Source organism: Ursus maritimus, unplaced genomic scaffold (genome assembly GCF_017311325.1).
Source record: "Ursus maritimus isolate PB19 unplaced genomic scaffold, ASM1731132v1 scaffold_12, whole genome shotgun sequence".
NCBI classification, from domain to species: Eukaryota; Metazoa; Chordata; class Mammalia; order Carnivora; family Ursidae; genus Ursus; species Ursus maritimus.
The window spans coordinates 13,174,833-13,190,465 of NW_024423564.1; the positions used below are offsets into that span (position 1 = coordinate 13,174,833).

Below are 15,633 nucleotides of genomic sequence, written 5' to 3' on the forward strand. Positions count from 1 at the left end.
GTCGGTGAGGAGACCGGTTTGGGGAGGAGCCGGCCCTTTCCTAGGGCAGCTGCAGGGCGCGGAGCCCTCCGTGCCCGGCCCTGGGGGGAGGGAGCCCAGAGGGCCGACTCTGCAGTTCTGCCCGGTCCTGTGGCTCCTTGGCAGGAAACCCAGCAGCGAGTTTCAGCCACACTGCGGCCGTACCTGCTGCGCTCCCTTGCGAAGCCAAGGCTTTGGCCAGGTAAGAGCGAGGTGGGGAGGCAGAGCTGGAGGAGAGGGCGAGCCGGCGAGAGAGGGGGTTTGCAGATCCGGTCTGGCAGCACTGTAATAATAGCAACCCAACTCCCGCGGGGCTGGATCCCTCCTCGGGCCGGGGAGAGCTGCGATCGATTGTTTCCTCCTCGCCTACTTCATGATGTTGGCAGGAGCCTCCACGACCGCCCCTCAACTTCTGTCCCCGGCTCGCCGGCCCCGGCGGCACCCAGCTGAGCTCTCCACGAGGTTCTGGTTAGTCAGCCGGGCTCCGCCAAAGCATGGGGGTTCTCCCCGCAGGGTGGGGGCCGAGGCCCGGGGGCCCACTCAGCGGCCACCTGCTCCGCTCTGGGCCCCGCCGGCCCCTTTAATTCGAGTTCGCAGCCGGGCCAGGTGCGGCGCTGCGTGGCGCGGTGCGGCGCGGTGCGGCTGCGGGCGGCGGCCGGGCGCTCCGTACGCGCCGCCCGCGGGACTGCAGAGCCGGCTCCCGGCTGGCCGCCTGCACCCCTACCGCCGCCGCCCGCCGCCCGCCGCCGCCGTTCCGCCGGCGCTCGCGGTCACCCAGGAACATGGAGGCCCCGGGTGCCCAGCGGGAAGGGTAAATGGGTGTCGGGGCGTGGGGCGGCGCGTGCGGCTTCCCCTGCCCGGGCTGCGGCGCGCGGAGAGGCTGCGGGGCACCGGGCGGCGCAGCCTGCAGCGCGGCAGGCTCGGGCTGAGCGCGGGCCGGGCGAGGGGTGCCGGCGCCCTGCGGAAGGAGAGGGCGCGGAACGGGCTCGGGACCCTTGGGCTGAGCGCGGCGCGGGCGGAGGGGCGCCGCGAGGCGCTGGCGGGTGATGGGTAGTGCCGCTGACGGCAGAACAGGGTCTGGTGAAGAGCGCCGGCTGGTAGGACCCGCATCACTTGGGACGCCGGCCTGCATTCCCCTCTCCGGCTCCGAATCGAAACGGCTTTCCAAGCGGCGGAGCGGGGCTTTTCCGCTTCCCCGGGGTCGTGCGCTGCGCCAGAGACCCCGCGCTTAGGAGGAAGCGGAGATCTGGGGCAGCACCGTCCTCCCCACCCCCAGAGTTCGGGCTCCCGTGTTTTGGGGTGGAGATGGACCCCAGGGGCGAGAGAGCTGGGCTGCGCTCGGGCCCGCCGCGGCCGGGCAGGAAGGGGTTAAGGCGGCGCTCGCCGCGGCGGCCAGCTGCCGGCGGGTCCGGTCCGCCGGCGCGGAACCGAGCGCGGAGCGCGCCTGGCGGAATCCCGGCCGGAGTCGGGGCGATGGCGAGAGGGCCCGGACCCCTCCCCGCCCTGGGGCCGGCGGGATTGGGCCGGCAGGGGGCCAGCCCGGAAGCCGGCTTCCTCCAGGCTCCCCCTCTCGCTGCTGCCAAGCCGCCTCGCAGCCAGGCTGGCCGAGCGTTCGTTCGGCGCTCCCTGCGGAGGAGATGTGAGGGCTTTTCTCTTGGGGGAGAGATCGGTGGTCGAGCGCCCGCCCAAATCACATGCCACCCTGCTCAGAGGGAAGCCTACACCCCAGGGATCCCCGAGGGAGAGTAAGTCTTGGGACCAAGCCAGCCAGCTTTTGTAGAGTCGACCTTTCCCTGTGAGGAGTCTCCCCAGATGGGCTCTGATGGAGTGTGCGTCGGGGAGGTCGGGGGGAGGGGTTCTTCCTCCTCCCAGACCCTGCCGGGGTCAGAGCTTATAGTCGGGCTGCAGTGGAGGAAGCCCTCCCCTTGGGAGCTGCCGTGTCCTGACATGGGGGCTGGAGGGCTTTGCCCAGAGTCCCTCCTGATCGCTGCTGAGGACCAGCGGAGATCTGGCTCAGCCCTGGGAGGCCCCAGGAGGAGGCAGGCCCAGCCCAGCCTGAAGGCTGGTTCCCTGGGAGAAAAGGCTTCCAGCTGATGGAAACCTGCCCAGAGGAGGCGGGGAGGCTGAAGGGTAGTGCTCAGGTGTGACACCAGCATGCAAGGTGGGCATGGATGGAAAGCCGCCAGAGCCCTCCCAAATCTTGGCACCTGCCACCCAAAAGCCCTGGTTCCACCTTGCTGTTTTTTCCAGGCAACGTCACACCTCCTGAGGACAGCCAGGAGGACTCTGGCTTTTGCTGAGCTTCGCATCTTGCCTCCTCCTTCCTTCCAAAGGCTCCAGACCCAAGTTAAGAGTCCTCGAGTCCCGCGTGCCCCTGGCCAGAAGCTCCACCGCCTCTCCAGGCCAGCCCAGTTCTGGAGCTCACCTCCAGGACCTGGAGCCTGCCCTCCTGCCCAGAATGACTCACCATTATTTCTCGCTCAAGTGAGAAGACGTGATGGGCAGTCGGGCTGCATATTGGTGTATCTAGGATTCCCACAGTATCCGATCAGCTCTTCGAGGAAGAGAGCTTCAGGTTCCTGCCTGGCCAGGTAAATCCATCTGTTATTTAATAACAGCTGTGTGTCGAGTCACTGGAGTGGGGGCAGTGAGGGAGACCCAAGCCCGAGATTCACAACTGTGAATACGTCCCTGGGGGCAGGTGTTTGCAAGACATGAGCTCAGTGCCTGGGAGAGGGCTCCCTTTCAGCCTCTAGCATGGGGTTGTGCTTCTTGAAGCTTGTGCGGTGCAGAGGGGGCCAGTACCAGCCACCTTCCCCCAGTGCAGGGCAATCTGGAGCTTTCTTGGGAGACCACCCCCTGCTTGCCTCTGATCCCCAGCCAGGTTACAAGGTGAAAGTAAGTTTTGCTTGGTGGTGGTGGTGGTGATGATGTTTCTGAGCTCTTGGCTCAAAGATACGAGACAAGGAGCAGACCCAGGTCGGGCTGCCAGTGCTGAGTGGTCTCACATCCTTAACTGCCTCTGTCTTTCAGCCAAGGGAGGCTGTCTCTCTGGTCCTCAGAGAGCCCTCGGGGCTCTCCTGCGGGAACCCAGGCCAATGCTTCTGTGCTTCCTGGGGCCGCAAGCAGCACCCTGAGCTCCCTGCCACCAGGCAGCTGGAAGGCATAGTGTGAGGCCCTTCTCTCAGCCCCCATTATGACAGTGGCCACCGGAGAGCCAGCGGACGAGGCTGCCGCCCTCCCCGGGCACCCACAGGACACCTACGACCCCGAGGCAGACCACGAGTGCTGTGAGAGGGTGGTCATCAACATCTCGGGGCTGCGTTTTGAGACCCAGCTCAAGACCTTAGCCCAGTTTCCAGAGACCCTCCTAGGGGACCCAAAGAAGCGGATGAGGTACTTTGACCCCCTCCGAAACGAGTACTTTTTCGATCGGAACCGGCCCAGCTTTGATGCCATTTTGTACTACTACCAGTCTGGGGGCCGCCTAAGGCGGCCTGTGAATGTGCCCTTAGACATCTTCTCCGAAGAAATTCGGTTCTACGAGCTGGGAGAAGAAGCGATGGAGATGTTTCGGGAAGACGAAGGCTACATCAAAGAGGAAGAGCGTCCTCTGCCCGAAAATGAGTTTCAGAGGCAGGTGTGGCTTCTCTTTGAATACCCGGAGAGCTCAGGGCCCGCCAGGGTTATCGCCATCGTGTCTGTCATGGTGATCCTCGTCTCGATCGTCAGCTTCTGCCTGGAGACCCTGCCTGTCTTCCGGGATGAGAACGAGGACATGCATGGCGGCGGGGTGACCTTCCACACCTACACCAACAGCACGGTCGGGTACCAGCAGTCGACCTCCTTCACGGACCCTTTCTTCATCGTGGAGACCCTCTGCATCATCTGGTTCTCGTTCGAGTTCTTGGTGAGGTTCTTTGCCTGTCCCAGCAAAGCCGGCTTCTTCACCAATATCATGAACATCATTGACATCGTGGCCATCATCCCCTACTTCATCACGCTGGGGACAGAGCTGGCCGAGAAGCCCGAGGACGCCCAGCAGGGCCAGCAGGCCATGTCGCTGGCCATCCTCCGCGTCATCCGGCTGGTGAGAGTCTTTAGGATTTTCAAGTTGTCTAGACACTCCAAAGGTCTCCAGATCCTAGGTCAGACCCTCAAAGCCAGCATGAGAGAGTTAGGTCTCCTGATCTTCTTCCTCTTCATCGGGGTCATCCTTTTCTCCAGTGCCGTCTATTTCGCAGAAGCCGATGAGCGGGAGTCCCAGTTCCCCAGCATCCCGGATGCCTTCTGGTGGGCAGTCGTCTCCATGACGACCGTGGGCTATGGAGACATGGTTCCAACCACCATCGGGGGAAAGATCGTGGGCTCTCTATGTGCAATTGCAGGTGTGTTAACCATTGCCTTGCCGGTCCCCGTCATAGTGTCCAACTTCAACTACTTCTACCACCGGGAGACAGAGGGGGAGGAACAGGCCCAGTACCTGCAAGTGACGAGCTGCCCAAAGATCCCATCCTCCCCCGACCTGAAGAAAAGCAGAAGTGCCTCCACCATCAGTAAGTCTGATTACATGGAGATCCAGGAGGGGGTGAACAACAGCAACGAGGACTTTAGAGAGGAAAACTTGAAAACGGCCAACTGCACTTTGGCTAATACAAACTATGTGAACATTACCAAAATGTTAACTGATGTCTGATCGAAGCCTTGCCCCACCCCCGCATCTCCGCGGAACTAGTGCAGACACAGCATAATAATCTGCATTGTAGTCAGTGCTACAGTGTGTCTCTGGTTCTGCATGGAAAGCAACAGTCGTGCAAGTGAACTTTTGATCTTTTGATTTTTGATTTAGAACACAGAATATCTCTCCATGGCTTTCATGCAAAACTTCGTCACTGGCCCAGAGGGGTTTCCAAACAGGCGAGTCCCCTCTGGAGCCAGAGTTTCAGAAAGACACATTGGGGCCACCTCCTCTCGAACACATAACCCGCCACACCTGCGCCACCTTCCCTTCCGAATTCAATGTGCACAGCCCCTGGGAGACGCATTGACCCCACCCCTCCGGAGCCTCCGGGCCCCCAACCCCCTGGGTCCCACACGAGCCCACCTCCCCCGTTGACGGAGGAAGACCATGGTGGCTTAGCTTGAAAGCACCGAGGAGTGATTCAAAAGGTCATTTCCCAACTTTGCATTGAAAAGAACACACAGTCCTGCGTCCTGGAATTACTTTCCGTGTCACGGGCTGGGGTTTGTGAATTGCAGTTGCCAAATAGGTGCTCTGGAGGCTTGTGTTTCGTAACGGAAAATGCTGCATTTCGTTTCTCTCTGCAGTGTGGATGTGAGGGAACCCCAGGGGGAGGGACACTCAGGATGACCGAATGCGAGTTGTCAAGTTGCACGTTTGCTCTGAGGCCTATGGGGAGAAGCTAAGCAACGAAGGGACCTCTCAGCTTCAGATCTCACCATTCTCGCAGGCTTCAGGGTCACAAAGCACGTCTGACTTCGGCGTTGCAGTGGAGTTCCAGACATCTGCTTTCCCAACGCGGTGCCGGCGGCCCTGACACCGCAGCGCAAGTCCCAGTGATACGATAGAGCTGCATGGGTGTTCGTTGCATGAATCTCAATATTTAAAACACAGGAGATAACCTATTTTCTTAGTAGCCTACACAGTATTTAAATTTAGAGTATTAAGAGCCCCGGAGTGGCACTGAGCTAGGGGTTGTTTTGGTTTGGTTTGGGTTTTTTTCCCCCCATCAGAGGACAAAAGCCCTCAGTCAGGAGGGGAAAAAAAGAGAGAGAGAGAGAGAGAGAGAGAGGGAGAGAGAGACTATTGGGAATGGGGAACCACAACTTCCGGCTCTCCAGCCCATCCCATCCCTGTTCTTCCACGTGGGGGCGCGGACCTTTGCAAAACCCCGAAAGGGAGCAGGGAAAGCGGCGCCCGGACACCTCACATAACTGCACCTTATGACTGAACCTAGTCATGGGCATGACCGCATAGCTGACCAGGGCTGGTCCTGAGGGCAGGTGGATTTGTGGATCCAGTGTATATAAATATATATTGAGTATCTCTTTCACGAGTCCCTCTACCTAGCTAGCTATAGACGAAATTGCATTTGAACCTTGTACAAGCTTATGCAATATTTCTGACACAGGGCAACTTCTGCATGTGTTTGACTATGTGCACTAGCGTGTGTATGTATATAGTATGTATTATATACATGCATACGTGTGTGTGTGTGTATATGCACACACGCACACACAATGATATATATACATATATATATATTTTCATTCTCTGGAGTTCAGGCTCGGGAGCAAATCCACTGCTTGGTGGGTTGGTTGTCTGAGACGCCTCATGGGTTAATTTATCTCATTGATAACCCCACTGGGACTGGGTTTGCTGCCATTGCCTCAGACACTCCAGTGTGTCTTCATGGATTCTTAGATGTTAGAATTGTCTTTCTGCCCTCCACGTGCTGCAGCTTCAGTTACCCGGGGCTGAAGCTTGTCTCACCGAGTGCACAAGGGCCCGCGGCCCTCACGGCTCCCGCAGCCCTGGGCCGCACCCGCCCCAGGCCTCCTCTCCACAGCCCATCGCGTTCATCATCTCCCTTCTCATCTTCGCCCGCCCTCTTCGGTTTTCCTTGTCGTTTGGCTCTGCATCAGTCACTTTAATGAGCCTTGCCCTCAAGAGCCAGAATGGATCTCCCTGCTTGAAAACCAGGGACCCAGTGCCGCAGGTCTAGACTCGAAGGGAGCTTCCTCGGTGGGGAAACTTCGGAAGTCCCAGGCCAAGGGATGGAGACCCTAGATGATGTCCAGGCATCATTTCGATGGCGGGCTCCAACTCTCTCCCCATTGAACTGGCAACCAGAGCTGCTTAAACAAACCAAAGGGCGGGCAGAGACTCATTCCCCGCCCGGGGACAGACTGAGAATGAATGAATAAGGGCAGAGTTCAGGCTGGCCCTGGAATGGGTTGAGGTGGGGACGCTTTGGCCTCACAGACCGGGCTTCTTTGCCTTTCGATGTAATAGCTTACATTTTCCAAACACAGTGAGTTGTGTGGTCAGGCCGCCCAGCCACCGCTCCAGCCCCAGCCTCCCTGTTGGCTAGTTGGCACCAACAGTTACCTTGGGGGGTGGGGCACCAGCTCAGGGTGCTAGGCCCAGGGTGCTCATTAGTTCCTGGTCACCCACATCCCCAGGGATCTGCAGGACCTCCCCGCCCCGCCATGTCCAGCGCGAAGCCTCTATGCTTCTCTTCCTCTCCTTCACGGGAGGTGGTGCTGAATTTCCAAGACATGGGATGGGAAGGGCACAGACCTGGGGAGACAGATGGTAAAACCACCCCTACCCAAGGCCTTGGTCAGGGGGAGATCTCCTATTCTGGCATGCACGCAAAATAGATACAGTGTTGCCCCGCGCAAATACAAACCACGCAATGCAAAGTGCACAGAGGCCAATTAATGAAAAGGGAAGACACCGATGATATGTAACTACACCCGTATCCAAAATACGCACATTCAGCCCAGACCTAGAACGTACTTACCGATACAGAACATATAACCCAGAAGACCTACACATACCACATCCAGGGACACAACCGCAACTCAGATGCAAAATCATAAAGACCACACGAACACAATGGGCATGTAAACACGGTACACCAAGGATACTTGATATTGTTTCTGCCCACCAAATACACGCAAACTCAGCTTATACACCCAGTGCATTTACTCCTATGGGGCTCACCACGATGCAGCACACACACACCCAAGCACGTACACACACGATTCACAGGGAGTGTGCACATATCCTTCGATCCGTTGCTCCGCCCCCAAAACTATAAATGAGTCGGCACAAACAAAAGATGGGATCTCATCACCTTTACCTTGCCTGCATCTGTACCCCCCAACAGCCTTCAAGAAGCCTCTTCCTCTACCTGCCTCTCGTTCTCCCACCTCCAGATTTCAGAGAAGTAACCCCCGAGGTTTAAAGCAAAAAGGGGAGCCACCATTGTTAAGCAGATCTCGGATGAAGACTGGGAATCTCATAGGGTTTCTTCTTATTCAGTTCCTCCCACCAGAACTGTGGGTGTGGAAGGACCTGGGACAGCCAGCAGCCTATTAACACACACCTTCTGGCCATGCCCTCGCCTTCAGAGCAAGTCCACATAGACAACCCCCTAAGCCAGGCTCCCCTGCTCCCAACCCCTGGGATCCCTAGATTCTGCTCCATTCTCTTGAAAGCAGTGATGGCTCATGAAACTGCAGGGTCCTGAGCCCAAAACCGGAGTGAAGGTGCCCCCAACATTCTGTCAGTCCTCAGACCTCCCTGCCCTTCCGTCCTCGATGGCTTTGTCAGGGGCGGGTCAGAAAGTCGAGACCACACGTAGACTTGTCTCTTCAAACGAGCCACCTTTCCTTGCTTGTGGCATCTCACTTGCTCTTGGGCATAAGCCCAGTGGGGTCAACTCCTGAGTCCCCTTTATGGGGGTTCAATCCCAGGCTGGCTCCTCTCCTTTGCCGGGTCTCCCCCTGGGTGCCCTGCCTCCCATCCAGTTGCTGCGCCTTGAGGAAACGCACGCTGATTCAGCTTACGTAAAACACGACTGAGGACGTGAATGTAATGCCACCCGAGCAAGCAACAATTTTTTAGAAGGCCTGATTTTCATCCTGTATTCTAAGGCCAGATTTAAATGCTTTGTAAGATTCCCCACCGTTGAGGACGGCGCACAGAGCTGCTGCTTCCCACCGGGAGGACTAGCTGAGAGCCGGGTGCGTGTTGGCCAAGGCGTCACCTCAGATGGAAGCTGGGGATTGAAGTCAGGCGTGGGCTCAGGCATGTCGGTCTTCCCAAGTACTGTGGCCCTCCCAAGTACGTCCCTCCTAACGACGGCCATAGCTCCTTGTCTCCACAGAGGAAGCAACAGCAGCAGAGAATGGACGTGTGGGGTCCAGTGTCCACGTTCAGGGCGAGATGCCAGGCCTTTTGCACACTTCCAAGTCAAGGGGGCCATTTTCCCTTTGGCTTCAGCCGGCGTCTCCGTGAGCTCAAACTCTCAAATAAGTTGGAGTTTTCAGGAGGCTAAAGAAAAAGAGGTCCAGGAAAGGTGGGGTGATGACCAGGAAGAGAAGGTCCCAGTGCAGCGTAAACTTGGCAGGAGCTGAAACTTAGCCGAGGGACATAATTAAGGCTCTGTGCTTCCTGAAGCTTCTGTGGTGTCTGACACACTGTCTTCTTTCCTCTCTGCTTCCCTCTGGCCCTCTCAGCTGGGCTTCTCAGGATGGAATAGGCATGTCACCAGGAGGTTAGCCTTTTGAAAGGAACCCCCAGGGAGTGTGCCTCCAGACTCCTTGGCTTGATGTGGAAAGGACTCCATGAGAGCTTTGTTGGCCTGAGTGCTCATGTGGCTGCCTCAGGTGGGGAGGGTTGCAGGACCGGCTTGCCCTATCTGCTGTCCCTGGATCTCTCACTCCGTCGTAGTGAGGCCAACTTATTTTTTCAGAGTCGGCCATAAAATATCAGTGCTAACCCATGTTCAGAGAGGGCAGTGCCCTCTGAAGAGTCTCAGGCTGGGGTTTAGTGTGGGGCCCTGTAGGGGCGGAAAGAGGTGGAGGCTGACTTTCCCCAAAGGAGACTCTAGGACAGTTTGCAAATTGCATGGGAGGTTGGCACCAAAGACCCCACGGCGGGCGGGAGGAGCACGGGCTTTGAATCGTTTACCCCGGGGTGGGGATGGTGAGCTCTGCTCCAGCTCTGGCTCTGCTGGAGGCCGTTACCCTAACAGCCTTCATCTGGGTGACAGCCGCCTGGGCTGAGAGGCTGGTTTCCATAGGCTGTAATGCCTGGGCTGCTCCTTAGCTATGCAGCGGAGGTCCCCCAGCCTCGGCAATGCGTCCATTGCCGGGATTGAACTCATGACCTTAACCTCTAACATCGTTAGCCACCTGAGCCAACTAGCAGGGTGCTGGATGCTGGGAGGTGTCCCCGTGGCCAGCGGGACCATCACCCATATCTTCAGAGTCTGCCCTTGTCGAGATGAGCCCTGTGTCCTCGTCAAAGCAGCAAGCAGGGTTAGGGGGACGGGAAGGATTCTGTACAGGCTGGGATGGGTCTCTCCCTCGAACCAATCTAGTTCACTTTATCTTTTTTTCTGCTTCCCTTCCCACCAGAGCTCAACTCCATCTCTCCTAGTTTGTCTTTGAATATTTTTAACGAGGAAAAGTGCAATAAACTAATAGTGACTGTTTTCTTTAGCAATAGCTCTTTCAAAAAACCATGTTCTCAGGACTGAAAAGTGATAGTACCTGGATTATCAGATAATGCCCTCGGCTTCTGGCCGTTAAATCCCTGTCTGCGGTTCCCTCTTCTTCCCGCCTGTCACACGGCTCCTGTCCTCTGAGCCTCTGACCCTCCTCGGGAAGGTCTGCAGAGGTGCAAAGGACGCCCGGATGCACGAGGAAGGTCCGTGAGAAGGCTTGCTTTGTCGCTCTCTTCCCCGTGTGCCCTGCTCTCCCGGCCCCGTGTGCCCTGCTCTCCCGGCCCTGCGTGCGCCACAGTCCCTCTCTCCCTCCCGCCGGCCCCTCTCTACCAGCTCGCGCAGGGCATTCTCACAACCTGTAGGCACTGCAGCCTTGAGTTTGGGTGACCTGACGCCAGCCCCTCTCGTTGACTCTCAGTCAATCTGGCAGGGTGTAATGGAACCCTGCAGGAAAGCACTTACCAATAGATAAGAATAAAGCACCCTGAGCCATTACAGAAGATCATTTCCATGCACTAAAAGCCATTACTTGATCCATTTGTTTCCCTTCCTCCCCTCCCCAGGGAGACGGATGCTGGGGGAACGTGGCCTGGAGGTTCATACCTGGGATCGGTAGCCTGGGCCGATTTGGGGAAGGGCCCTCTGGCTGCCCTTCAGAATCAGCTGACTCGCTTCACCAAAGGGACTCCAGGAGAGCTGTGGAGGGAAGCACGTTACTGGGGGGAGAGGTCTACAGGGATAGAAAGTGGGTGCTTAGGGCATGACATCAGAGCAGCAAGGCCCCACCACCCACTATCGTGTGCAGTTGCACAAATATTTGCACACGTAACTGGAGGCTTCAGAAGAATCCCCCTCTCCCGAAAAAAGTCTGTGAGGTTAAATCTTCAGACTGGACAATCAGGGAAGGCTGGCAACCCCAGGGTCCTAGTCCATTCCTTCTCCACCTACCTTGCTCTATAGACGTGTGCACAGCAAAACCTCAGTTAACTGACGAGGAAATCCTCAGGGAAGGGAGCGTCCTGATCGCTTTACAAGTATGGTGGTTTGAGTGGGAATGGGACACCGTGTCTGGGTTCAACCTTTGCTATTGAGAAAAAAAAACACAAAAACAAAAAACAAAACCCATTTCCTAAGTAGGTTAGTATCAACTTTCCTGCCTTAGTAAGTAGAGTGTTTGAAGACGGCAGAAGACCTTGCATTGCTCAGGGTCAACTCTGTAAACCTCAGTGCTCATCGTACGGAAGTGCAGACGGAGGAGACCAAAGAGATAGGCTGAATGTACGCCAGCTGCCAGGCATACCGGAAGTTGGCCATTTGGGCACATCCTGGCTCATCAGATAATGCCCTTGCTGTCATTTGCCTCTTTCTACAGAAAGTATAGCAAGAAAACGTGTTGCTTGCGTTAATCGAGGTTTGGGTTCTTTGGTCCTAAGTTATCAGAGGTTTTCCATATATACATATATCTGTGTATATATATGTAGAGTATAGGTATATATGTATACCGTCGTTTCAGAAATTATACAGTGACCGACCCCCTTAGCTTCGCTCCTGTGGAATAAATTTGGCAATCCGAGGAATAAACTGCATTTATTTGAATTTTTAAATGACCTTCCTTTGCATTCTTACCACCTCTCCAGTTCAGCTCTCTTGCTTCTACGTAGGAAGCTCTCTAGAAGGCAGTTCTTTCATAACAAACGATCGGGCTCCAGGATTACCTCGCTCCTCTCCCTCCCAGGTGGCTGCCTGACTCAGGGATAAAAGGGAAGTCTGATCTAAGGCCAGGTGCTTTATCCTTTGTTCTGTCTGCCCTGGTTGGCTGTAACCTCATCACTGAAGCCAAAAAAGTTATTCCAAACTTTTGGATTGGGGGGAGAGGTGGGGAGTGGAAAGTTCGAAGACATGGCGGGGCCCAGGACTGTTCTGTTAGTCTGTTAGGCTTTCTCTTTGTCATGGGTGATGTCCTAGGCTTGAATTTCAAGAGCTCTACAAGTAACGTTTTTAATGAAGGACTAAAGAACACCGCTGCCCCACAGAAAGTGAGGTGTGTGATAACCAATGGAAGTAACACACCCACCCTGTTGTTGTCCTGACCAAAGGTAGCTTGCGGGTCTGGGCAGGGGAGTGGCTATACGTCACTGGCTTCTTTGGAGAAAGAGCTAGCTCTGAGTGGAACCACGCTCTCACTCTCCATCTTACCCAGCAGCACCCATGAGAGAGCTCCAACCTCACGTCCTGCATGTGACTGTGCTGTCCTCCTGGACGAGGGTGGAGGGATTCTTCCCTGCTGTCTGGGGTAACTGGGGCACTGCAGGGGTGCTTGCCACCTCCCACCACCCATGGTAGCCCTCCAGTCTAGCCAAGCTGGCCACGATCTGGTGGGAGAAGGCCATCCTCCTGACTTAGCATGACCAGCGGGCAAACTGGGGCAGCCAAGGCAGCCTGTCTGGATGGCCGCTTCCTACGCAGCCTGAACCTCGGTGTGGAAACAGATATAACTCTTTGCTCCTCTGCACTCCTAAAATAGTCAGATATGTTCCAGATGAGTTTGCAGCTGAGAACTCCCTGCATCATTCCAGTGACGGATGCACAGGGCAGGTGTGGTTACATAATAATGTGGACAGCTGCTGCATCATCTAGATAATCGAGGGCAGCGTAGACACGGCTGTGTGCTAGGACCTCTGGTAGCTACCCAGAGGACTCGGTTCTGTGTCTCTTCTCAGCCCTCATGAGAGGATCGAAGCCCTGCTTCTCCCTAAAAAGGGGATTCCCTAGACACTGGCTGCCTTGTTTGTACAAGGGCTGCGAGAGAGAGCGAGAGGTAGCGCAGGGAGGAAGGGAATATTCAGGGGCCCCGCTTTGCTACCAAGCACTTTCCACGTCTGCTGCTGACGTTTTTTCTTTTTCGCTGGGAAGTGCGGGGTCAGGACCCTGCCCTGCCAGGGAGGGCTGGGAAGGAGCAAAGAGCGGCAGGCTAGGACATGGGGGAGAAGAGCAAGAGCCACCCGGCTGGCGTTGGCGAGGGTGAGTGTTAGCTCCAGAGGGTCTGAACATGCTCTGTGCTTGCCCCAGTTCCGCCTTCACGTGGGATCCGGCGACCCAGTTTCCTTTTGTTGTCGTGCTTGGATGATTCCTTCATTTGAAGGGCCCCAGGAAGCTGGAAAGTCCCATGATCAAGCTCCAGCCTGCTGAGCAAACAGTGCCCCGGCCAAACTGGCCTCTGCCCGGCTTTCTGCATGCCTGCACCCCTCTCTCCACTAAGGGTAGTCTTGGAACAGACGGGATTAACGGTGCCAGCCATCAAGGAGGATTCTCCACTTTTCAGCAGGGATGCTATTGCCTTCTCTAGACCTGTGTGTTTATGTGCGGATAGAGGCTGTCTCGGGAGATTCCATATATCACACGCATATATATAAAATGTGGACATGGCCGCTCACTTAGGCTCCCGCAGCACAGACTCTCACAAGGGTTTGCACCGGCTTCCTTGCTGCTCACGCCTGACTCTGCAGCTGTCCTCCCGTGTCCTGTCTCTAACAATCGCTGAAAACTCGGAAGGCTGAGGCAGATAAATAAGCCTCCCTGGGATCAATCGGAGAAGGAACTCCAAGGCTGATGGTAAAGCTTCGTAAGGATGATGATGCCGAAAGGGAACCGGGGTCTCCATGGTGATAAGAGGCTGGGGACCAATGGGAGCTGAAGGCGGAGCAGGACTTGCAGGGGAAGACTCATGGGAGTCGGGGAGGCGGTTAACCATTTGTTCACTCCGTGACACTTGAGATACCAGCTGTAAGTGCATGGTACAAGCTGTGTAGGTATTAGCATTCTTGCTGACATGTTCTGGAAGCTTTCGGCCCCACCAACACTGCCCCACCCAGGACTTCCGCAGCTGAGAGTTCCTGTGTCAGTAGGGTCTGATATTTGTACATAGGTTATACATATGTGTGTACATACATGCCTCAACGAACATCGCCTGTCCACCCACAATCATGGGTGTACCTAGACTTCATAGAGCTCCACGGGCTTTGTAAATATCAACACAAGTAAATAGGTATATAAATATATATATATTACTGAGGATTTATTTTAACATCATTCTGTGCGAAATGAAAAAATAAAATAAAATTTTTGACAGACACGGATGGATGGTCTCTGCCTTCTTGCTTGCGTGACCGGATTATCGTCCCTAGAACATGCACGTAAGCTCGCCTCCCCCTCACTCCAGTTTCTGCGGCCGCGAGGGCCCAGCCAGAGACCAGGGCAGGACGGGAGAGGGCTCCACTGGTTTCATCTTTGCCCGAGGGCGTAGTGCACACGAAGCGGAGAATGTGGATGGGACGGTGGGTGGGTGAGTCTGAGCTCCTGTCCCACCTTAGATCAGTGCTTCTCGCATTTTCTGTAGAGCTGGGGAGGTGTGTGGGGAGGGGGGACCCGGTCTGAAGACCACAGGCTGTCAGACCCCTGGGACTCATTTAACTCCAGCAGCACCCACCTCTGCCCATTCTTGCTCGTGCCCAGGGGTCTGGATCGACCACACTCTCAGCACCCAAGTGAGGAGGACCTTCTACCTTTGCCTCCCCAGGAGGAGGGACCTGGATCTGCAGCCACGCAGTGATGTAGTCGCACCTCCTGGGAAAAGATTCGGATACACACACACACACACACTCACACACTGCTGGGGCACATCTGTCTGATTTCTTCTGAGGCCTAATCGAGTCCCTCACTGGACTGCCCAGCATTCAGATGGCTCAAAAGTAGCTGTGGTGTGGGGTATGACCACAGAGAAGTCCTTGCCCTCGGCCACCAGCAAGCACACTCCACCCCGCCCTTAGTCTCTTGTTAATGATGTCGCCTTCACAGTCCGCCATACTCTGCCTCTAGGAAACCATCCAGCTGAAGCGACTGGTCCCCCCCCCCATCTCATCTGCAGAAGTGCTCTTTCTGGGCAGCAGGTCCCGCGGTGACAAGGGAGAGGGTGATAAAGAGATGAGAGCCGCCTGGGACAGGGGCTGCTGCAATGGGCATTTCTTCCAGCATGGAGCTCTAGACCCCTCAGAACAGTCCCAAGCAGACCAACGGTGCCTAATAGGGCTCCTTGCCCCCAAAGAAATGGGAAACTGAATCAGGCTCCCCAGGTCTGGTCCTTCCTGCCAGTTTCTACTGCCAGACATGGAACTCTGGCCTTTAAAGAGCAGGGGGATGGCAGCTGGAGAGTTTCATCTGACCCCGACTATTTAGATTTTGTTAGGTAGATATGTCAAGGGGAGAAGTGAAAGGGAGTGGGGATGTGTGGAAACGACAACACCAGGGTCCCCCTTCTTTCCACCATTTGTGGCAGGGGTGGCTCAGCTAGTTC

General features: G+C 56.0%; 1 protein-coding gene across 7 annotated transcripts in view; it reads left to right on the top strand.

Moving 5' to 3' along the window:
* The window catches only part of KCNA2 (potassium voltage-gated channel subfamily A member 2), a 42,342-nt gene extending 27,927 nt beyond the window's left edge, over nucleotides 1-14,415 (top strand). For 5 of the 7 annotated variants that reach the window (XM_040626919.1, XM_040626925.1, XM_040626921.1 and 2 more), the window contains 2 exons: nucleotides 2,269-2,609; nucleotides 3,052-14,415. In XM_040626919.1, the coding sequence (XP_040482853.1) occupies nucleotides 3,215-4,714 (1,500 nt within the window). In that variant the 5' untranslated portion in view covers nucleotides 2,269-2,609; nucleotides 3,052-3,214 and the 3' untranslated portion in view covers nucleotides 4,715-14,415. Of the gene's footprint in view, nucleotides 1-144; nucleotides 221-2,268; nucleotides 2,610-3,051 lie in introns of all 7 variants that reach the window. The other 2 variants (XM_040626922.1, XM_040626926.1) reach the window with 1 other exon arrangement.
* The last annotated feature ends 1,218 nt before the right edge of the window (nucleotides 14,416-15,633 follow it).